At 38.4% G+C, this 23695-nt stretch overlaps 2 protein-coding genes across 11 annotated transcripts in view; both read left to right on the top strand.

Moving 5' to 3' along the window:
- Window positions 1-23695, top strand: part of drd (drop dead) — a 115231-nt gene that overhangs the window by 70650 nt on the left and 20886 nt on the right. For 9 of the 10 annotated variants that reach the window (XM_067781907.1, XM_067781900.1, XM_067781901.1 and 6 more), the window contains 5 exons: window positions 7722-7975; window positions 21380-21588; window positions 22059-22144; window positions 22199-22383; window positions 22473-22633. In XM_067781907.1, the coding sequence (XP_067638008.1) occupies window positions 7722-7975; window positions 21380-21588; window positions 22059-22144; window positions 22199-22383; window positions 22473-22633 (895 nt within the window). The remainder of the gene's footprint in view (window positions 1-7721; window positions 7976-21379; window positions 21589-22058; window positions 22145-22198; window positions 22384-22472; window positions 22634-23695) is intronic. The other variant, XM_067781909.1, reaches the window with a different exon arrangement.
- Window positions 10720-13022, top strand: LOC137249888 (uncharacterized). The gene is made up of 2 exons (XM_067781911.1): window positions 10720-11977; window positions 12051-13022. The coding sequence occupies exons 1-2, from the start codon at window positions 10802-10804 to the stop codon at window positions 12399-12401; spliced, it is 1527 nt and encodes a 508-aa protein (XP_067638012.1). The 5' UTR covers window positions 10720-10801; the 3' UTR covers window positions 12402-13022.

Here is a 23695-nt window from a genome sequence, read left to right as displayed (position 1 = left end):
AAAAGCTTCTCAGAGAAAGCTTTTTTGACCTGAAGATTCATTTCGGAGTACTGCAAAAAGTAGCTAGATGCAAATTGCAAGGAAAGCTCGGCCAAAATCCTCTCGCAGCTATATCACGCAAAGTATTTTTTCTTAGTATTTCCAATCAACATTTTGTAAACAAGCTAAAAAATAAATTTCAAGTTAAAATTCTTTTGGAACTATTTTCCGTCATCCCTTGTCAATTTGGCTTGGTGACAAACCAGTTTCGGCGTTTTTCCATCTTCAGTGTTCGACTTCGTACTGTTGTTATCGTGTTAAGTTGTAAGCATGGCGGAACGATACAAGGTGGCAGCATGGGACAGCTGATCATACCCTTTTTTTATTTGATTTGATACATCAACTTTCGGCGTAGTACGATTTTGACATTTGTCCAACGAATTTACAAAAACAAAATACATGGAATTTTTATTTATGTTTGTAGGTATGTCACCATGCTGCCACCTTGTATCGTTCCGTCATGGTTGTAAGCTTTCATAGTCTTTCGTGTACAGAACTGTTCTGTAGGAACAGGCAGTAAGTTCGTGTGTATTCGTGGTACGAGCGTGTTAGGTTAATGCTTGGTTTATGGCTGTTATGATTCGCCGGTAGAAATCATTGATTCTAATTTGTTCGTCTACTGAAGAAAAAAAGCGACTAACTTCTACCTGTAAACGAATCACACCAGCCATAAACGAAACATTCACCTCACGATCCCGTTCCACGAATACACATGGACTGACTACCTGTTATACGCACACCACGTACCTAAAGGAACAGATCTGTGCAAGGAAAGGTTATAAATGCTTACAACTAAGCACGAGCACCACAAAAAGGAATTGAACACTGAAGATGGCACAATGATAAAACTAGTTTATCTGCAAATCAAAATTGACAAGCTGTGATGGAAAGTCGGTTCAAAATGAATTTAACTCTTACCCTATTGGAAAAATCAACAACGAAGAACTTTAAAGTATTCTTGTTAGACACAAAAGTATTTTGGTTTGACACAAAGCAGTTGAACAGCGTAAGTTAAAAGCAAGTTTTATTAATGAGGTTTTGATGAACTATTCATCTTTTATTTGGGCTTCTAGTTCTCGTATGCCGTCTTGAAATGCATTTACCCCTTACATTTACTAAATACTTACAAAGTTCACAATTGTAATTTTTGTACAATCATACCCCAGTAGGGGTATAGGAAGCCACCACCATCCTAACTAGAAGTTGGTTTCCAATAGACTCACGTGCACTATTACCTGTATGTTTTCTTTGGAAAGATGGTCAGAAATGGTAATTTCTGCATTACTTATCAATTAACTACTAATCAACTAATTTTTAAATTTGCCCGGTCTGCAACGCAGCACATCCAACACAAAGCCAACCATGTACGCATGGTATCTGGGCATCGGACGCCAAATAATATTTTTCCAAAACTGTTGAATTCCAAAAAAATCTTATATTTTAACATTTTGTTACAAGTTATTTCGTTACTCAAAAATAACGCGGTCTTCAATTTCAAAGTTACATCATCTTAGAAACTTTGCAGCCATCCGCTTCCGACCACGCTTGATGGATCGTGTGCAACTCCAGCCTCATTTTGATTTTACCCAAACGGATTTAGACGTCTACCGTTGTTTCAGCGAGTGCTGCACCCTCCTTTGCCAACCCAGTAAAGATGTATGGTCCGGCCTTAGCAAAGTTTTTTCAAAGCTTCTTTGCTTTCCAGGTCACTTTTTTACGAAGTCCTGTATGAGACTCTGCTGCTTTCTTCTTTCTGGATCGACACAGTGAAGAAAAGACCTGACCCCTTCCATTAATTTGGAAAAATCCGTATACACGTGTCTTGTATGGTCTGCCCTTTCCTCACCATGACGCCAATCCACCAGGTCAATTGCTTCAAAATCTCTTTCGAAGCTTGGGCATCGGGCAAAATATTCCGATATTAAATGGCGCTGTACTGCTATGGCCATACGGCCTACATTCAAGCTGCCGGTTGGCCTAAAGCCTTATTGCAGTTGCTAACTCGATATTTTTGGCCATTAGTTTTGCAGACGGGTGTAGAATGCTGTCGGTCGGGCGCCCCTAATGCTTATCATTAAAAATCTGCATATCCCTCTAGTTTTTTTGGTACTCGTACTCTTTTGTGTGGCTGCGCACCAAATAGTGAAGTGTGAGTTTGAAAATTGCCGTAAATACCCAATGAGCGAGGTGTGTGTGATAGGTTTAACGTACATCCTAGCATCCTCTTTCATGCATACAGTCCCCTGCAGGCTTTCTTCGCTCTTTCTTCCACAGTTTTCACGGCAACTTACTATCTAGCATAACTAGTAGATATTTTGTGCTATATTTTTCTTGTAGGGTTACCCCTAAAAGCTTAGTCTTAGTCCAATTGAGGACCTTATTTCCCCAGTAAATAGTACTAGAACGGTTTTTCCGCTATGTCGGTTAGCCCTACTCCAGATGCCCATGCATGCACATCCCGAAGTGCCTGATCTATTAGAGAGCTGAATGGTGTTAGACTTCTGCCGCTTATGATGACTTCCATCGCGGCGTGATCATTTTGCAGCTTAACATGGAGCCGATCCAATTTGTTAAGGCCGGATGAACTTTAATCGAGTTGAGACTCTCCATGACTGCTCGTTTGGAGACATTGTTGGCATATTTCTGGTGCTCCGGGCTTTCTTTATACTCATGACCACTCTGTGCAATGCAGTATTGAGTTACTTACTTTTGGTGTAAGCTTGTTGTGGGGAAGGAATAATTATTCATTCAGATTTGATTTTATATACACATCTATTAATCTCTCTAGGTTTTGAGCTGAAAAGATGTAAAACTAATAGGCATGTAGTCTTCAGCTTTTTATGGATTTTCGATTAATTATTTTCAAAAATTGTAAAAACTAAGAGAGTGTTGGCAATGTTTGAGGCTTGCAAATCTATTAAAATAAATAATTTACGCGCATTATGAGCCCACTTCATAATGGACGTCGTACATGAACTTCCAAAACGTTAAACACGAGAACCACCCTAATATTGATTCTGACATAAGCACTAATATATGTACGTACATATGTATATAATAATATAATTCTTAATTATGCACGTGAGTTGGCTGACAGCGTTGAGCAAAAAAATTAAAATGTATTTTAGTTAAATATACAACATGCATGATCGTATTTAAAAATTTGTTTCGAATTGTTCACAATACCGCTCGCCTTGATTTGTGTGAAAATTCTTATTGGCAAATTTTATAAGCAGATAAAGACCTAAATAACTTTTTGTTGTTACCTTTAGCCTATCAAAACACTGTTCTCAAAACCGCTACGGGCTGTCTTCTTATGTCCCAAGAGCACCATCTACACAACGAGGTGAGAGTTCTCCCTATTATGGAGAGAAATGTAATGCTGAACAAACAGTTTCTGTTGAATACCCAGAAACCTGGACTCCCAACAGGCATCTGATTGAAAAGGTTCCACTTCCCAGGGGCTTAAGAAGTCATCTCGCAAGCGCTTTGAGGAAATACGGCATCTGAGAACTCAGGCGCATGTAAAGAAAAACACAAAAAGGTCCTCAGTGATATCCACAAAAAGACGTCGGACATCTATGCCAGAATTCGCCCAGCGATCCCCGTTCTTAAAACTAACTACCTTGAACTCGTGCCACAACAGCAGTTGCGTCCTAGCCTTCCACAGCCCAGGCGTAGTCACCCGTCACCTACTCCCAGAGTGACGACGTCTCCCCCCATGCACTTCAGAATTCTTCAATTAAACTGTAACGGATTAACTGGGAAGATCACAGAGATAGTCGATTTCATGAAGCGGCACAACATCCGCATTTCTGCGATTCAAGAGACTAAACTCACAGCAATATCTGCTCTGCTGACCTGTTCTGGGTATAATGTCCACAGAAAAGATCGCGAGAGCGGAAATGGTGGCGGCCTCGCGTTTATCATACATCGCTCTGTGCAATATCATACATTTGATCCTGACATCGTCAGCAGGGACAGTGTCTTAGAACGTCAAGGCTTATCTGTCCGGTCAGGCGATGCAAACCTAGAAATCATCAACATATGCATCCCTCCTTCCACCTGTTGCCCCAGTGGATACCACCCTAGTATCATCGCCTTACTCACTGCCAAAGATCGCATTATCTTAGGCGATTTCAATGCCCATACCGATCTATGGCATTCAAAGTTGCGGGCGGACAGTAGGGGTGAGATATTGGCGGATCAAATAGAAGAAACGACGTTCTGCACAATAAACGGAGACGCCCCACACGTATGGTAGGAAGCTGTCACAGTTGGCCGCATATATCAATCGTGAGCGCAGAACTCGTAAACTGCGTCAACTGGCAGCCGATGGTAACATTGGCATCCGACAACCTGCCTAAACTTATTTCGCTCGAGCATACCGGCGACTTCATCGTCACAGAAAAACGCACTTTCATAAACTTTAAAAAAGGAAAGTGGGACGAATACAAATCCTTCACAGACAACCGCTTTGCTGCCCTCCCTATCCCGACTGATGCCCGCCAAAGAGATCGTGCTTTCCGCAAGCTCATTGAATCCGCCTCGGCTCGCTTCATTCCCGCCGGTAGAATTCCCGAAATTCGGCCCACTTTCCGGCGGAGGCCGCAAGTTTAGCTAGAGAACGTGACCTTATAAGACAGTTCGATCCCGGCGACCCCCAAATAAGAGATATAAACCAACGCATCAGATTGCTTGTGGATGAACACAAGCGGGCGAAATGCGAAGAGCACCTAAGCGGTTGTAACCTTTCTGCCGGTATAGGTAAACTTTGGTCCACCGTAAAGTCCCTATCGAATCCGTCTAGGCACAACAACAAAATTTCCATCGCCTTTGGCGGTTAAGTGCTGTCGGATGCGAAAAAATGCGCGAGCGCTTTCTGCCGACAATATATAATGCATTCTACGGTCGACAAAGATAGACGGAGGGCCAACAGATATGCACATAAACATAAATTCAGCGCGTCACCAATACCATCACCGCCAAAGAGGTTGAGGATGCCATCGGTCATGCTAAACCATCCAAAGCAGTGGGCCCAGACGGCATAGCCATGCTGATGCTTAAAAGAGGTTTTCAAATATTTAGCACATGTCTTCAACCTGTCTCTTTCCACCTTTGTCATACCCGAAAAATGGAAAATGGGCAAGGTGGTCCCGCTAATAAAGCCTGGGAAACCAGCTAACATAGGAGAGTCATATCGTTCCATATCTCTCCTATCGCCAGTAGCCAAGACGCTTGAAGCCATTTTGCTCCCCTACTTCAAAGCAAATTTGCAGCTAGCCTGTCATCAGCATGGCTGCAGAAAACTCCATGGCAGCACCACCGCGCTAAATGCCATCAGCACCCAGATAAATTGGTTTAAATCAAAATCCCCACCACAGAACAGTACTCGTTGCGCTACACCTATCAAAAGCTTTTAATACGGTCAACCATAGCACGTTGCTGCAAGACCTGGAAAGGTGTACCCTTCCCCCATGTCTTAAAGGGTGGACCGCAAATTATCTGGGTGGTCGGCAGGCATTGGTGCAATTTAGAAATGAAACACCAAAACCAAGAAGAATTAAACAAGGGGTGCCACAGGGTGGTGTCCTATCCCCACTTTTGTTTCATTTCTACATATCTAAGCTACCTTCGCCACCAGAAGGAGTTACTATCGTTTCCTACCATAGGAGGCCTGGTCCAGATCGATGAGCTTTGCAACAGAATAAACGGCTACCTCCCTGATCTCTCCAGTTTTTCCGCCCCGCGAAACCTGGCATTATCACCGACTAAACCTCCGTGACCTTACTTACATCATGGACGTCCCAAATGTCGACCATTTTGAATACCCACGTCGATGGCACTACGCTACCGACTGTCCTACACCCCAAAACCTTGGGTATGACGTTTGATCATATCGAAAATTTGATTGTATCGAAAATCCCGAGCCGTAATAAAATCCTCAAATCCCTTGCTGGCAGTTCTTGGGGACAAGACAAAGAAATACTCATTACCACATACAAAGCAATTGGCCAGCCGATTGCATGCTACGCGTCCCCTATATGGTCGCCAAGCCTAAACCCCACTCACTGAAAGAAGCTACAGGCCTGCCAAAATACTGCTCTCAGAATAGCCACGGGCTGTCTTCTTATGTCCCCAGAACACATAATGAGGCGAGAATACTCCCCATCAGGGAGAGAAATGAGATGCTAACCAAACAGTTCCTGTTGAATACCCAGAAACCTGGGCATCCCAACAGACATCTGATTGATGAGCCAACACCGGCCAGGGGCTTAAGGAGTCATCTCCGTAAACATTATGAAGAAATACTGCACCTGAGAACTCAGCCGTATGTAGCAAAAAACGCAAACAGGTCCTCAGTGAACTCCACAAACAGGCGTCGGACCTTTATGCCAGGAATTGCCCGGTGAATCCAGTACTCAAAGAACAGTACCCAAAACTTGCGGAAGAGGAACGCATACTCCCCAGGGAAACGCGAGTCACTCTAGCTCAACTTCGTTCTGGATACTGTAACAGGTTAAACTCTTACCTATCCAGAATCAACCCCGACATACAAAATGTATGCCCCGCTTGGAATGTGTCACCACATAACACCAACCATCTCTTTAATTGTAATGTGGAACCAACGTCTCTAACACTCCTTCCCTTATGGTCCACCCCTGTTGAATTAGCACGTTTCCTTGGGCTCCCGTTAGAGGATATTGATGACAATTTGTGATCGGTCGCAACTATTAGGTGGGGCGAAGCATTGCTACAGCAACTACAACAACAACAACAACTCGTAGAAGAAGAAACCAGTCTCCCCGGACTGCGCCACTCTAGCTCAACTTCGATCTAGATACTGTAACATGTTAAATTTTTACCTATTCAGAATCAACCCCGACATACATAATGTATGTCCTGCTTGCAACGTTTCGCCACAAGACACCAACCATCTCTTTAATTGCAATGTGGAACCAACGTCTCTAAACCCCTCTCACTCTGGTTCACCTCTATTGAAACTGCAAGTTTTTTAGGATTCGCATTAGAGGGAACCTATTAGAAGGGGTAAATCACTGCTACAACAACAACGCCTGTTCGAAAAATGCAGGTGGAAAAAGTGTATTATTGTTTTTCTTTAAGACAACTTCTCCAAAGTAATAGCTGCTTATTCCACTTCATTATCTACGGTACAAATAAAAAAATTTGTTAAAGAGCAAACAAGTTAGAAAAAAAAAAAATATATATATATAGGTCTTGTAAGCAGAAAGCAGCTCACTCGGAATGGTGGTTAAGCATTTTAGCAGTTACTAGATAAGCAGTTTTTCACAATCATAGACGATTTTGTACTATGTTATAAAACTTGTTTTAAATAAGCACGAGAATTTTGTATATGCTAAATAAAAATCTAATGTACCTTATCATCTTTTTATGTTTATTAATTACCTGCTGTCAATATGCATATGTGAATATATGTCTGTATGTATGTATAAAATCTTACAACGCGCGATCACGCTTTTTATAAAGAAAAACGTGCCAAATCGATTAAACAGTTTTAAAACTTTATAAATTGAGATTCATTTACATAAATATTCATACTTTTGCTATTAATTGAAACTTTATGGGAAGCATCACACTTTGTTTATTTGTATTGCCAGTTGGTACTTATGCAAATTTTTTTTTTTTTTTTTTAATTTTAGTGCACGACTCAACCGGCAAAATATCGTCCGGCTTACTGAATGGTAACATAAATCAGCCAGGCGATTTCGATCTATGTTTAGGTATAAATAGTGGAACCGTAAAATCACCAGGAATCGAAAGCGATGCGGATGGCATCAAGGGACAATATTGTTTGGCCTACGCACAACCAGCATTACCACACAAATCAAAACGTTTGCGCACATTTTTCAAATTGATGCAATCACATGGACCATTCAGAAGTGAATTCAATGATGTAAGTGCATTTCTCTTCATTAAAAATTCAATAATTAATTCAAAAATGTTACAATTGCTTATAAATTATCGATTACATTGTAATTGGTGTAAGCATTCCGCGCGATTTATGTATGCAGTAAGTTGTATGGGAAGTTTGTTGCTTAAGTCTTTAGTAAGCTGGTCAAAAATGCGGATATTTCACGTAACAATTTAGCTTATACATATTACATTTTAACAAAATTTCTCTTAAAATCCTGAAAATTTAAGGGCAATAATCTTGCGTTGAGATGACAATTGCTTTTCATCGATAATAATTAATCACGAATATTACATGTGGAACATTTGATAGAAATTAGTTGTTAATTGTTCTTTGACTTAACGATTACCGCTATCATTGTTGGCATACATATGTACGTAATAAACTAATAAAAATAGAATAATTGTCATATAAATCAAATTTAATTACAACAGCGCCAGGCGCTTACAAATCGTCAAATTACAACTGACACTAAATTGATTGTAAATATATAAAATTGTCTGTTTCATTCATGAATGAATGCATATCAAACGTGCATATCCGCAAAGGGGTCAACGGTCGAAAAATGAGGTGTTCATTAAAAATTTAAATGAATAATGGGGCGGGAAACTCGTATCTTCACTTCATATGATACTCAAATGAAATGAAGTTATTTATGCGAAAAAACGTTCTTTTGGTCCACTGCGAGGGGGCAGAATGTGTGTAGTTATACATTAGATCGTAACTATGTAGTACAATTTGCGACAAGGTAGGAATACACACACACTTTTTTTTTCTCTCGCTCCGCTACAAACAGCATATTTTTCGTAACTTTTATTCTTCTATTTACTCGGCTCAAAAAATAAGTTTTATACACGTAGAAATAAAACTATTGTGGCGAATGTTAGCATCACTATGCTGTTAGTAAATAAATGCACAACAACAATAAAGCAAGCAGCCACACTTGTCTTCATGAGCACATCAAAGTAATCCATTTGCAAACGTACATAGATGCCGACGAAGAATATCTCACATACACATATGTAGTCATCAGATAAAAGCAGAAGTTGTTACTCACACACACACGCGCATATAGCTAAATTACCAAGTATGCGATACAACTGTTCCATGTTCGTGAAAAATTTAGACCTTAGGATAAATATGCGAACGAGGCAACAGAGAGTATAAAAGCAGCGCAAACTGTGGAATAACAAATCAGTTTGATTTAAACACGCTTTTGTGAAGTACATAATATTGAAGTATAATTGTACTACTCCAAAAGTAGGCTAATAAAGAGCATTTTGCAATACAATATTGGAGTTATTTATTCGACAGTTCAACGATTCGGACGTTAGCAGAAGGTGCATAGTTATCAGAAATCCCCAAAACTCGTTACATTATTAACATACAAGCATTTTTTTCTGAAAGATCATCTTATTTTTATATGCAATTGAATGCTTCCTACAAATTTAGACTTCTGGCGTCCTACGTAAGTCTTATATTATAATTACATGAATGTTAAATAAGCTATGTAGATATCCATTATCATCATTAGCTAGCACTTGACCCTCTATACAATATTGGCCGTTGCCCAAGAGATTGCGGCAGTTATCCTTCTTTACCGATAACTAACGCCAAATGCGAGCACCAAGGAAAATGGATATTCCATACTAATTCTGAGCTGACACTTCAGCGAGTTAACAATATACCAGGGGGCTGCGTGCGTGAAAACATACTGAAGTTTTAACGTCAAGAGTTCCCACTCGAAAAACTTTATATCACCAATATGCATGCAAATTGAGAGCGAAATATGATAACAGAGAGACTATCTTTGATAAATATTTAAGACAACAAGTTTCTACTTACACAAAATACAATGTATTATGATATCTCTTGAAGACTTTTTCCGTATTAAAAAAAAAACTCATTTGAATTTTTACAACTTTTTAAAATTTTTCGATTTTTTGCATTTCGCGACGGCTCCGATTTTTGGCGTGTAAACATTAGGCCGGGTCGATTTGTGGGGAGGCAAAAAAATCGCCCATTGCTCTATGAAAATCATATTCTAGGGATCAAAATAAGAAACTTTGCCGAAGGAACCATACCTCTAAAACGAATTCTGATGTCCCCCAATTTGGGTCGAACTTTTGGGTAAGGGCAAATTTTGAAAAATCCCACTTTGACCCATTTAGAGTGCTCCAATCGAGTCCAAATGTATGACCGACCCCCACTAACTTTGGAGGCCCGACTCACCGATGCCAGTGGCACACCACCTGGAACCCCCTGGGGGTTCACCATACAAATCGCCGGTTTTCCACTTTACATGAAAAAATCAGCGAAATGCCTATGTTTTTTCTTTTTGGAGTTTATTTTTCTCTTTAGAAATTTATTTAGTCAGAACATATGTAAATGAAAAAATTAATTTAACTTAGTAATAGAAAAGAAATTAAAAAAAATTATTAGAAATTAGCGTTTTTACAACCCTTTTAAAACCAAGGCATCACTGTGATGCATTTGCATGTCGTAATCATAGTTGTGTGGGTTTTTTATTCAACCGTTTTAAAAAATGAAGGTATCACTGTGACACAATTGCAGATCATAAATTGCTTGTGTTGTTTTTTTCAAGCCACCACATAACACAGCAGGTAGAATTGAAATTACCATTTCATTCTTATTACCTCGTCTCGTAGACCATATATAACGCAACAGTTTTTGTGAATGCATTAAGTCGTTGTGAATAACTCAAAGTGTGAAGTGCTAATTTCAGATAAAAAAATATTTCAAAAAAAATAATAAGTGAAGTGACCATTCCAAATCAAAAAGTTTACAATGAATCCACCATCCTCTACACCGCAAGATGAAGCAACTACATCAACAACTATCGAAAAACCAATGAGTCATATACCCAAGCATGATGTTACTGTTTTTGGTGTGTCTACTGATTTAACTGATCTTAATTTACTAACCCATCTGGATATCTTGAGATATTATTTTTACTTAAGCGAACGTGCTAAAACAGAACAAAAAAGGTTTTCCCATAAATCATTCACTATTCAAGTACAAGATAAGTTGATTGGAATTTGGGAAAAACTTGGTATGGAAATAATGCTGAAAAAAAGTATATTTAATAAATTGAATAAATTGCTTGACAAGTATCAAGAGCAAATCAAGAGAAGAAACAACACCCAACAATTTACAGAGTATGTAAAATCTCTGGAAACAATTTTTTACCTTGGAGCATGTAAATGCGATTTGAAGGCAGCTCCATGTGCATGCGGCTGGGTTCCCGAACGCCTCAAAGAGTTCATGCACGATCAACATAATCAGAGAAGACTAACAATGGATGCATTTATGATGGAAACTCAAGAGCAAGGAGCAACGTCTATGTCATCAATGCCAACATGCCAAGATCCCGATGATTCAACATACGCACCGCCACCGGTTCAGGAAGATATGGATAGAAGCACAAGTTCACAATACACAGAGAGATACGATTGTTTTAACTTTGCCTTGGTATGTGACAGATTTAGACGGTTAGATGATACCAATTTGTTAGCGTTTTCATTCGATGGCAGAAAAGATGATACTTTAACGATAGATAAAATTAATGAGAAGTATAATACTAGGATGGTAAAAGAACCTCATCTTGTTATTTTGAGAGAACCCAATTCTGAATTGATTGGTTACGTAAGACTGGAACATGAAACCGCTGAATACAAAACAACCAAATTAAATGGTTTTTTCAACGATAAAAATATATCACTGGATGCATTAATTGGAATATGCACTGACGGTGAGCCAACAAACACTGGCCCACACGGTGGAATTATACGACGATTCGAATTGCTGTTAAAAAGACCATTGCATTGGTTCGTTTGCCTTCTACACTTCAACGAACTTCCATTTCGACATTTGTTTGAAGCTTTGGATAAATCAACCAGCACTGGACTAAGATCGGCAACCGGAAAACTGAGCCGTCAAATCGAAACTTGTGAAACTCTTCCGGTAAGTTATTGCTATCACTCATTTATTATAATTGTCAACCGTTTTTAATTATTTTATTATTATATATTTTCAGGTGGTGGACGGCTTCCAGAAAATTGAGTTGCAAAATATGCCCCCTGCTGCAGAAAAAATTGAATTTTCCACCGATTCGAAGTACTTATACGACATGGCCCATGCAATTTCTAGCGACGTGGTTCCGGTGGATCTGGCTAACATCAAACCAGGGAAAATTGTACATTCTCGGTGGCTCACCAAGGCCGCTAGATTATTGCGAATATATGTGACAACGGAAAATCCAGATGCAAATTTAAGAATTCTGGTTGAATTTATAATTAAATGTTATGTGCCAATGTACTTCAATATCAAGTATTACAGCTCTGTCGTGTATTATTTTTCAAGTTCATTGGTTGGTCACGATTTCTAGAACCTCGTTTACGCAAAATTGTTGATCAAGTAATTAAAGATAATTCATATTATGCGCATTCGGAAAATATCTTGTTATCAATGTTGTTTGATGATAGCAAAGAAATGCGCGACTGTGCCATCAAGAAAATTCTACGCTATCGAACCGATGTTGACGAGCCAATGGAACTGAGAGTTTATAAAAAACCAGATATAAACTTTAATTGCACAAGTTATACGAAAATGATCAATTTGAATGATATAAATATCGTATTTGAACCACCATTCACGCGAAGCATTCCGTACGATACATTGAAAGAATATTTAAATCAAGATGATCCACCGTTTAATGATCCAAAAATTCCATCACACATACAAGGAACGGAAAGACATGTTCAATTGCTAGCTAGCGTTTCCAAACGGGTTATACCGGAAAATATAGAGGCTGTTATGGCGACGACATTAGAGAGCCGTGCGAAATTGCCCAGACTTGAAAGTAAAAAAGACTTCAAACAATAATTTTTTTTAGTTTCTTTTCAATAACTCACTTAAATTAATTTTTTTACTAAATAAATTTTTAAGAGAAAAAATAGATATTATTATAAATAAATAATAAATATTATTATAAATAAATAAATAAAAATAAAGAAAAAACATAGCCCAAGGGGTTCCAGGGGGTGTGCCACTGGCATCGGTGGGTCGGGCCTCCAAAGTAAGTGGGGTCGCTCATACATTTGGACTCGATTGGAGCACTCTAAATGGGTCAAAGTGGGATTTTTCAAAATTTGCCCCTACCCAAAATTTCGACCCAAATTGGGGGGCATCAGAATTCGTTCCTTCGGCAAAGTTTCTTATTTTGATCCCTAGAATACGATTTTCATAGAGCAATGAACGATTTTTAAATCGACCCGCCCTAGTAAACATATTTGCTCACGGTATGGGGGAATCCGGAATGTAAGAGTAAAGTGAAATCGCAAACGTAAGCTTGAGTGTAGTCTTTTTAAGTGGTTATATAGTGGATATATGTGGATATATAGTGGATATATGTAGAATTTAAATACAGGCGTAATATGTAATATTTGTATATGTAATATATGGAGTACTAGAAAATGTTCAGGCGTAGGCGTAGTGTGTGGTAATGAGTGAGACACAATACATCACGTGGACGTAAAAAAACCAAACATGAACTCATATTGCAACCGTTGCTTTTTCTTCCGTTTCAGCTATCAACGCTTCTTTACTAAGACCTGTCTTCCCACATTCTCTTTTTTCCAACACCCGACAGCTTTACTTGTGGTGTCATAAGCAACATATTCCTAACCCACATGTTGACGGTATCCTCTTTGTCACTTGAGTATCTTCTTCTCCTCTGGGACTTTGAGGAGTAGACGCATATAAAAATTGTCTGAGTCTTCAGATGACATTTTTTCATTTGTTTTATTCATTTTACATTAGTCGGTCTAATCAATAGTTTAAAACAAGAAAAATACGTCTTAGTAATATTAACAAAATCAAAAAAGGCGAGTAACGCTCTATTGTGAGCGTTACCGGTAAAATAGTCCCCAGAGCATTATGTAACCGAATATCGTTACCAGTTCTTTTATTCGCGATTCTGGCCCAAGTGGTAACGCTGTCATCACCGAGAAACTCACCAGTGTCTGTGGAGAAATTTGAAAGGTAGTTTTCTTCGCTTTCACGGTTACCACTTTGGTCCATTTGGACCAAAAATGGTCGTTCCAACCCCATTTGGTCCGCTGGTCCCCTTTCTTCAATTTTGGTCCTTTTTAGGTAGTAGCCACGATTGGTATTTTTCTTTATTTTTCACTCAGGTCAAAATTCACAATATTGCCCAAAAATTCTCCACACTTCGCTAGCCCCCATATAATTTTTAATTTACTTCAATGGAACTCTCACCATAAAAAATTGCTCAGTCAGTAAAATGTACCAGAACAATAACATTTCACCTGATAATTTATGCCAGGCATTAAAAAGAAAAGTGTTATTAATTGTTGATGAAATAACCGACCAATCAAAAAAAAAATCTTGTTTTATAATAATATTAATAACGGCTAGATAATTCGATGGGTTATATAACACTATGTAAAATATATGAAAATAAAAATTGCTTCTCGCCTAGCATAGCTTATAGCGAGCACTCTGCCGTGAGCCCAACACTTTCAAAACTTTTACAAAGAAATTCTATGCATTACTTCTGCTTTGATATTTAAATCTTTCTCACCCAGCTCAATGAGTTCAAGGAATTCCAGGACTATTGTGGTGTTAAACCACGCAAGATAATTGAAAACTAAGTATCTTGGCACAAGAAATATTTTAACTCGAAGACAGAAGGAAGCAAATGCAAAAGAGATTTGATTTCGGAAGAAACGTTTTGTATAAAATTATTCCCGTAGGTGCTAGCAGAACCCCTGAGGCCTGTGGTCAAAACTCACACTTACTGAATCCAGGCTCTGATATGAAGTTTAAACGTTAAGAGAAAAAGTAAGCATCTATAAAAATAGCACTAACAATATTGCCTAGTTTCATTTATGATTTACTGAGTTTTCCACATACATGGTTCGGTAACAACATTCTTCACCACGGTAACGAAATCATGTGGCAACTTTTACACCCTTTTGGTATTCTACCCGCGAAAGTAGCCGGATAATTTTTTACCCACAAAAGTAGGTGGTTACATCGAAATAACCACACAACAGCTGTTGTTTAGAAAAAGGGAAAACTGAAAAATAAAGAATTGTAAGCGCAAATAAGTAAAGATAATAGTAAAAAAGTGTTGCCTCTTGCTATACATATTTGTTTACATTATGTACTTTCACAGAATAAATTACCTATGTACCTATGTAGCAACTTATCATGCATAATATACATATACATCGTAAGACATTTTCGGTAAAGCGAACATGGTTGCCACACCATGTTTTTATTTGGGACAAAAATTCATCGAAAAAAGGGACACAATTTTTTGTTTTATTTTATTAGTATAAAATACAAAATTTTAGGATGTTTCCATATACAATTTTACTAAACATAGTGAAGACTTTCCTTTAATTCAAGCTTAACAAACAAATATATGTGCATGCAACCAAAAATGATACTATATTTTGACATAGGATAAGTCTATGTCTATCACCAACCAAACGTTGTGAACTTAGGTTTGTTCACAAAGCTTTTGGTTCTAGCATTATGTTGTTGATTGCAATGAAATAAAATGTATAGTGCAGTTAGGTTTTAGTAAGAAACGGTTCAAAATTTGCGCTCTGGTGTTGCCGAAATATGTATGTGGAAAACTCAGTAAATCATAAATGAAACTAGGCAATTTTGTTAGTGCTATTTTTATAGACTTTTTACTTTTCCCCTTAATGTTTAAACTTCATATCAGAGCCTAGATTCAGTAAGTGTGAGTTTTGATCCCAGGCCTCAGGGGTTCTGCTAACACCTACGGGAATAATTTTATACAAAACATTTCTTCCGAAATCAAATCTCTTTTGCATTTGCTTCCTTCTGTCTTCGAGTTAAAATATTTCTTGTGCCAAGATACTTAGTTTTCAATTACCTTGCGTGGTTGAACACCACAATATAACTGGAATTCCTTGAACTCATTGAGCTGGGTGAGAAAGATTTAAATATCAAAGTGCCAAAGGAGAAGTAATGCATAGAATTTCTTTGTAAAAGTTTTGAAAGTGTTGGGCTCACGGCAGAGTGCTCGCTATAAGCTTTGCTAGGCGAGAAGCAATTTTTATTTTCATATATTTTACATAGTGTTGTATAGCCCATCGAATTATCTAGCCGTTATTAATATTATTATAAAAGAATATTAATATTATTATAAAAGAAGAGTTTTTTTTTTTATTAGTCGGTTATTTCATCAAAAATTAACAACAATGTGTTTACGAACACTTTTTTTTTAATGACTGGCATAAATTATATCCTAGATGAAATGTTATTGTTCTGGTACATTTATATTTATTTATATTTTTTGGGCAATATTGTGAATTTTGACCTGAGTGAAAAAGAAAGAAAAATACCAATCGTGGCTACTACCTAAAAAGGACCAAAATTGAAGAAAAGGGACCAGCGGACCAAATGGGGTTGGAACGACCATTTTTGGTCCAAATGGACCAAAGTGGTAACCGTGAAAGCGAAGAAAACTACCTTTCAAATTTCTCCACAGACACTGGTGAGTTTCTCTGTGATGACAGCGTTACCACTTGGGCCAGAATCGCGAATAAAAGAACTGGTAACGATATTCGGTTACATAATGTTCTGGGAACTATTTTACCGGTAACGCTTAGAATCGGGGCGTAAGTAGTTTATTAGTAGTGATAGTAATTTTGCAAATGCCAGTAGGGAAATTATTCTTTTTTTACAAAATATTTCGTGAATAGATAAAAAGTAATACATACTGCATTTGTGTTTTGAAAATAAAAAAACCGTGATTTTCTTAGAACTCTGAATTCCTTATCTGAAACCTCGTTTAAGCGCGGTGTCCACATCATAAGAAAACGCTAGAAAAACATTTCGTATGTTTATATTGTGTGCAAAATAGTAGCAGCCAAATAAACTGCACTTAAAGGGAATATCCTAAACAAGAGAAAAGGAACACTTGTGCTCAAATAGAAGTGCAAATTCCATTCAAAAAACTTATAAATACGGTCGCTGTTATTCCTGGTATTTAACCGACTGCTTTTTTACAGGGTCGTTGCTCTAGAAATAATGATACGCACACATATTTCTTGACCACAGGACTCCCCAGTGCACGTTTGCTAAAAAAACTTTAGAAAAAGGTAGCAGAAAGCGTATGGGTTTTGTTTATTTGACAAACGAGTTTTTACTTGAGCACTTTTTTGTATGGAATTTTTCATTTCATGCGATGTGAGAAACAAACTCTTGTAAGAACGGCGACCTTGTAACTGATGTCCAAAGAGTACCTAGATTATGGAGGGAACACTTCTCTTCTATCCTAAATGGATACAGCGATTTACCACACAGGGATGACGGACCCGATCCCGCAATTGATGATGAGGGAATAAATGTCCCCACAGAAAACAACAAGGCCGCGGGCGCTGATGGATTGCATGCGGAGCTATTCAAATACGGCGGCGGGGAGTTTGTAAGGTGCATGCGTATCGCGGAATCAGCCTTCTTAATATCGCATATAAGGTCCTGTCAGGTGTATTGTGCGAGAGATTTAAGCCCACCGCGAATTGACTGATTGGATCTTATCAGTGCGGCTTCAGACCTGGTAAATCTGTAATCGATCAGATTTTTACAATGCGCCAAATCAAGGAAAAACCCCCCAAAAAAAATCGACACACATCACCTCTTCGTCGATTTTTAAGCCACCTTCGACAGCACGAAAAGGAGCTGCCTATATGCCGCTATGTCTGAATTTGGTTTCCCCGCAAAACTTATACGGCTGTGCAAAATGACGTTGATCAACACCATCAGTTCAGTAAAAATTGGGAAGGAGCCGTTCGAAACTAACCGAGGTTTCAGACAGGGTGACCCCCTATCGTGCGATTTCCTTAATTTGATGCTGGAGACAGTTATACTAGCTGCAGAACTTAACCGCTCTGGAACAATATTTTATAAAAGCGTGCAATTATTGCCATATTTATTTATTTGACACGATGACATTGATATCATAGGCCTAAATACCCGCGCCGTTAGTTCTGCTTACTCCAAGCTGAAAAAAGAAGCGGTAAAGATGGGTTTGATAGTGAATGAGGACGAAACGAAGTACCTGCTGTCATCGATCAAAGGATCAGCGTATATGTGCCTTGGTAACCACGCTACTATCGGCAGCCATAATTTCGAAATAGTAAAAGACTTCGTTTATTTGGGAACCAGCATTAACACTAACAACAACATCAGCTCTGAAATCCAGCGAAGAATCACTCTTGCAAATAAATGCTACTTTGGACTAGGTAGGCAATTGAAAAGCAAAACCCTCTCTCGGCAAAGGGAAATCATATTCTACAAGTCACTTATCGTACTCGTCCTGCTATATGGTGCAGAAGCATGGACCATGACAACATCAGATGAAGCGGGAGTGTTCGAGAGAAAAGTTCTTCGAAAGATTTATGGACCTCTACGCGTTGGCGATGGCGAGTACGATGAACTTTAACGAGAAGATTTAACGATGAACTGTACGAGCTTTACGCAGGCATCAACATTGTCCAGCGAATTAAAACGCAGCGGCTGCGCTGGCTAGGTCATGTTATGCGGATGAAAAATTAAATTCCCTTGGTGTGACCAATTTGCGCCAGTTGGCAGGGCGATAAAGTGACTAGCGCGCCTTTTTGAATGGTCATAACCGTTTAAACGGTTAAGTGTCATTTAAGTAACTAGTAAGATGTGGATACCTCGCTTTATAGTAATCGAATTCGTATGAGCAGCAAAAACTCCATCAATGAATACAAACTATTTATATAAATTTTTCAAGTTGGAAGTATTGAAATTTGATGCGCCAAAGTACTTCTGCACAGCTCAGCGAACACATTGAACTTGAACTTCAACACGCAATGTCGAAATAGTTAAATTATTTTTTTTTAATACTCAGTTTTTTATATTGCAAAGTTGCGGTTTTCTTTTTCTTTTAGTATTTGCTTTTTCACGACTTCGTTGCCGGTTGCAATTTAGCAAATTAATGTTCGTTTATTATTATTATTTTTGTTCAATGGATGATTAAATGACATAATTTCACTTGTTTATCGAGAAGAGTTCATTGGCCTGCTGAAATCTTGGTATTGACTCGTACAAACGCAAAGAGAATAGCAAAATGTTAAAAAAGATAGTTTATTTATTTCTATATTTTACATAAAAAAAGATGTTAGCTGTGTGTGAAGCTTCGAAAATTCGGAGTTTCACTCACAGCTCTATGCTCACATCGTAATCTAATATGAACATGATCTTAAACATATCTTTGAGCAAGCTCATACAAATATTAATTGGGGAATTTTGAGATCTTATAACTGGAAAGCCCAAAAAAGTTTGATTTTTAGAGCGTATCACCAAACAATACAGGCCTTTGGAATTGAGCAAGCATTACTTCGTGGAGATTCCAAATATATAAAAATTATTTTTCCAGCCCCCTGTAAAAACTACGAATTTCGTTTTATACCCAGCATGTATCCGAACTTAAATGTACTCGTATTATAGCTTTGAATGAATAACGGTTGTACGTAAAGACAAAAAGAAATCGAAATAAGTATAGACATCTGTATATCATCACGACGAAAAAGGTTTTGATTGGGCCATGTCCGTTCGTCCGCCCGTTAACACTTTAATTTGAGTAGAAAACTGATTAATCATCATTATTAATTGACGGCAATTGAGTGCACGAAGGGAGGTTAAGTCTTCCTTCACCTACCTCTCACAACTCCAACTACTTTCAAACTGCGGCGTCGACTGTAGTACTTTCTTAGTGGGTGCGCCTTTGTTTATTCGCTTAAAATGGCATAGCCGGCGAAACCTTTATGCTTTTATTTGCTGCACTCTCTTCATATCTGCGAAAAATTCATACTCATTATTATACCTCCTTCGATACTCGTCGTCGGTATCACGGACAGGAATATAAATCTTCCGTAGAACTTTTCTCTCGAACACTTCGAGAGTCACCTCATCTTCTCTCGACACTGTTCATGATTCTGGGCCATAATACATCAAGACAGGTATGAGGAGCGACTTTTAGAGCGTGATTTTTTGTTCGTCGAGTAGGAACTTATCTTTTCAACCGCCTATTCAGTCCAGTCTTAGTACTTGTTGGCACGAGTAATTCTCCATTTGATTTCTAGGCTGACATTGTTTTTGCTGTTGATGCTGGTTCTTCTGGTATTTCTACACGTCAACAGTGACGAGGCTGCCAAGGCGAAAATTCGACAAGTCTTTCTCGGATAACAGCAAGTGCTTCTTCTTGTCCTCATTTAACACAAGACCGATTATTTTGCTCTGTATCTATTCCAGAGAAGGCAGAACTGACGCCGCGCTTGTTAAGGCCAATAATATCAATATCGTCAGCTTACTCCAGTAGTAGTACGCTCTTATAGTAGATTGTGCCATCGCCGTTTAGTTCTGCTGCTAGAATTATCTTCCCCTGCGTTAGGCTGAAGAAATCGCACGAAAGGGAGTCACCTTCTCTGAAGCCTAGTTTGGTTTCGAATGGCTCGGAGCGAACTTTCCCAATCCTCTTCCACATAGCATCAAACAAGCAACTTCGTTTCGCGCTGTCAAAGGCTGACTTAATTTCGAAAAACAAATGGTGAGTGTCGATTCTTTTGTCCTGAGTCTTCTCCATAATGTGTCACGTCGTCAATGTCTGATAGATAGCCAGGCCTGAAGCGGCACTAAAATGGCGGGATCGCCTTTCTTATTGATTGGGCAGAGCACACTTAAATTTCCGATCTAGATCCAAGCGCTCTTCCAACCATATTTTGCACAGGAGTTGGTGCATGCTCTTTACCAACTCTACGCTTTCGTGTTTGAAAAGCTTGGCGGGTTGTTGCTGTTTTTGTTGTTGTGCTCTTTGCGGGTAGTCCGGATAGGTATTACCATTCTCACTTCGTCATATTCGGGAGCCGGAACGAGTTTTTCGTCATCTGAAATTAGGATATCGCGTTCGTCTTCTCCCTCGTTGCCTAGCAATGAGGAGCTGTGTTCTCTCCACAACTTAAGCGCACTGCTCGTCGTTCGCCAGGTCGCCATTTTCATTCCTGCAGGAATCTGCGCCGGTCTTGAATTTTGGTAGAATTTTCGGGCACTATTCCCAGCAGCCAAAGGATCATCTACATCGATAACATACCCCAAAACTTTCGGGGAGAGTCTTAATCGATACAAAAACAACAACAACAGCACAGAGCTGGTTATATAATGTTCGATTTCGCCCGAACTTAGACTTCCTTGCTTATTTTCAATTTGTTTTACCTGCGTAAAATTAATTTATTAGAATTTACAATTGCTGCTAAATATTGATATCCTCCACAGCCTGGTCATCGTGTACCTCGTTATTCACTTATCAACTGGGGTATTTGTGTGCCAAACGCTTGCACGCATCAAGATGTTGAATACACCGTCAAAGAATATCTTAATAATGCAACCCAATCTACTGGCATTTCATTTCAAGTGCGAGTTGAGCCAAAAATGTGTCAGGTTCGAGACAATAAACCATGGGATCGCAAAACAACTTGGGCAGTGTAAGTCTTAATTATGTCTACAGCTACACAAACGCCTGAGTGGAATATCATCCTATATTGGCTTCAGTTCGAAAACGTTCTATCTTAGAATTAGTTTGTATAAAGCCTTATATCAGAAGAATTCCGATTTTTTTTTTAATAAATCCATCTATCAACTCAAATTTTATTTATGCTGAGATGTGTTTTCAGACTATTTCTGAAACAGAGAGTTCCCCAAACAAATTTTCAGACAGGGTGATATAGAATTGTTACATAAGGCTTTTTTAATAAATTTTGAGGTAAGACGTTCTTCAACTAATTCTGATAAAAGGCACTTTTCCAAAGATTTCTGAGATGGTGGTGAAATCGAAATAGAAGCCGAGATAGGATGATGTTCTACCCAGCTGTCAATATGTTCAGAAGAGATATGTTTCTACTATTTACATACATTCCATTAAATATATTTTTAAATTTATTTCATTTGTTTTTAGCCGCTTCTTTGTGATTGTACTTTCAATTGCTGTGCTATCGACGGTTTATGAGCGAAGCACAAAACCCGGACAAAAGCCAAGTAAATGTGAGTACTTTTTTTAGTAAGAATTTTGCATTTACTTTCACTCATTTGTTTCAGATGAATGGTTTACTGCTTTTTCATTTGATAAAAATATGCGTTGGCTCTTCAGTACAAGCTCCTCACCAAATGATATTGAGGCGGTGCATGGCATACGTTTTATCAATGCGGTAATGTTGTTGTTGTCACATAAATCAATGGCCATGTTTTTTAATCCTTACACCAATCGAACTGAAATGGCAGAGGTAGCTTCCGTGTGTTTATATATCTATAAAAATATATATGTATATATAAATTTTTTATTTTTATAAATTTTATTTTTTTTTTCAAATAGAGTTTGGGTCAGCCATGGACAGTTATTGGACGTGCAGCTTCTCTTTATACCGATCCTTTTCTACTTTTTAGCGGTATGCTAACGGCTTATTCACTATTCGGGCGTTTGTTCAAGGGCCAACCGATACGTTTGCGCAATGAATATATAAGTCGGTTGATGCGGTAAGTTCAATTGCAATGTGAAATCAGATTTGTTCGCATTCCGAAGAGACAACTGTTGAGTGATAAGCAGATCACATGTTGAACAATGTTGAGGGAGAGAAATTTAGTATTAGAATCGATATGTTGAGCCAACAGTTGATATAAATGCCATATTACCTAATTCGGCCACGACGGTCGCCGTGGTAGTACCGTGCTTCGCCTACCACACCGAAGATACTGGATTCACGCCCCGGAAAAGAATAAAGTTTTTCTAAGCGGGGTCGCCTATCGACAATGATCTGGCAAGCACTCCGAGTGTATTTCTGTCGTGAAAAACTTCTAAGGGAAAACTAATCTGCCTTGCAGATGCCGTTCGGAGTCGGCATAAAACATGTAGGTCCCGTCCCGCCAATTTGTAGGAAAAATTAAAAGAAGGACGACGCCATACATACATACATATATGCATACATACATATATACATACATACATATATACATACATACATACAAATTGTAAGAGAAGCCCGGCCTGTATCTCTTCGGAGGTTATCGCCCGTTTCATTTATTTATTTATAACTATATCATTCGGAAGAATAACCCGACTTTCTTGAGCAATTTTTTTACCATTTTTATACTCAGCTGAGCAGAGCTCACAGAGTATATAAATTTTGTTTGCATAACGGTACCTCGTAACGGCATATACTAATCGAGGTAGATAAGAAAAAATGATCTGGGCGAAAAACGAAATTCATTTAGCCATATCCGTCCGCCCGTCCGTGCACACGATGACTTGATTAAATTCTGAGGTATCTTAATGAAATTTGGTATGTAATATCCTTGGCACTCATTTCAGATCGCCATTTAAAATGAACGAAATGATTAGACTAGATTATTTATTTATTACGGCCAGAAGCCTAATTCGTAAATTAGAATATATTACAGTTTTTTATCTTATAGCTAATGTTTTACAATATTCATATAATTTTGTTTTAAATACTGTTATTTGGTTGCAACTTTTTATATCCATAGGCAGATCATTGTAACTTTTCAGACCCTTGTAGAAAATGCTCTGTTGATCAATTT

This window comes from Eurosta solidaginis, chromosome 4, assembly GCF_040869045.1.
Source record: "Eurosta solidaginis isolate ZX-2024a chromosome 4, ASM4086904v1, whole genome shotgun sequence".
Lineage (NCBI taxonomy): Eukaryota > Metazoa > Arthropoda > Insecta > Diptera > Tephritidae > Eurosta > Eurosta solidaginis.
Note: the sequence above shows the minus strand (reverse complement) of the source record. Positions and strands in the feature narration are given on the sequence as shown.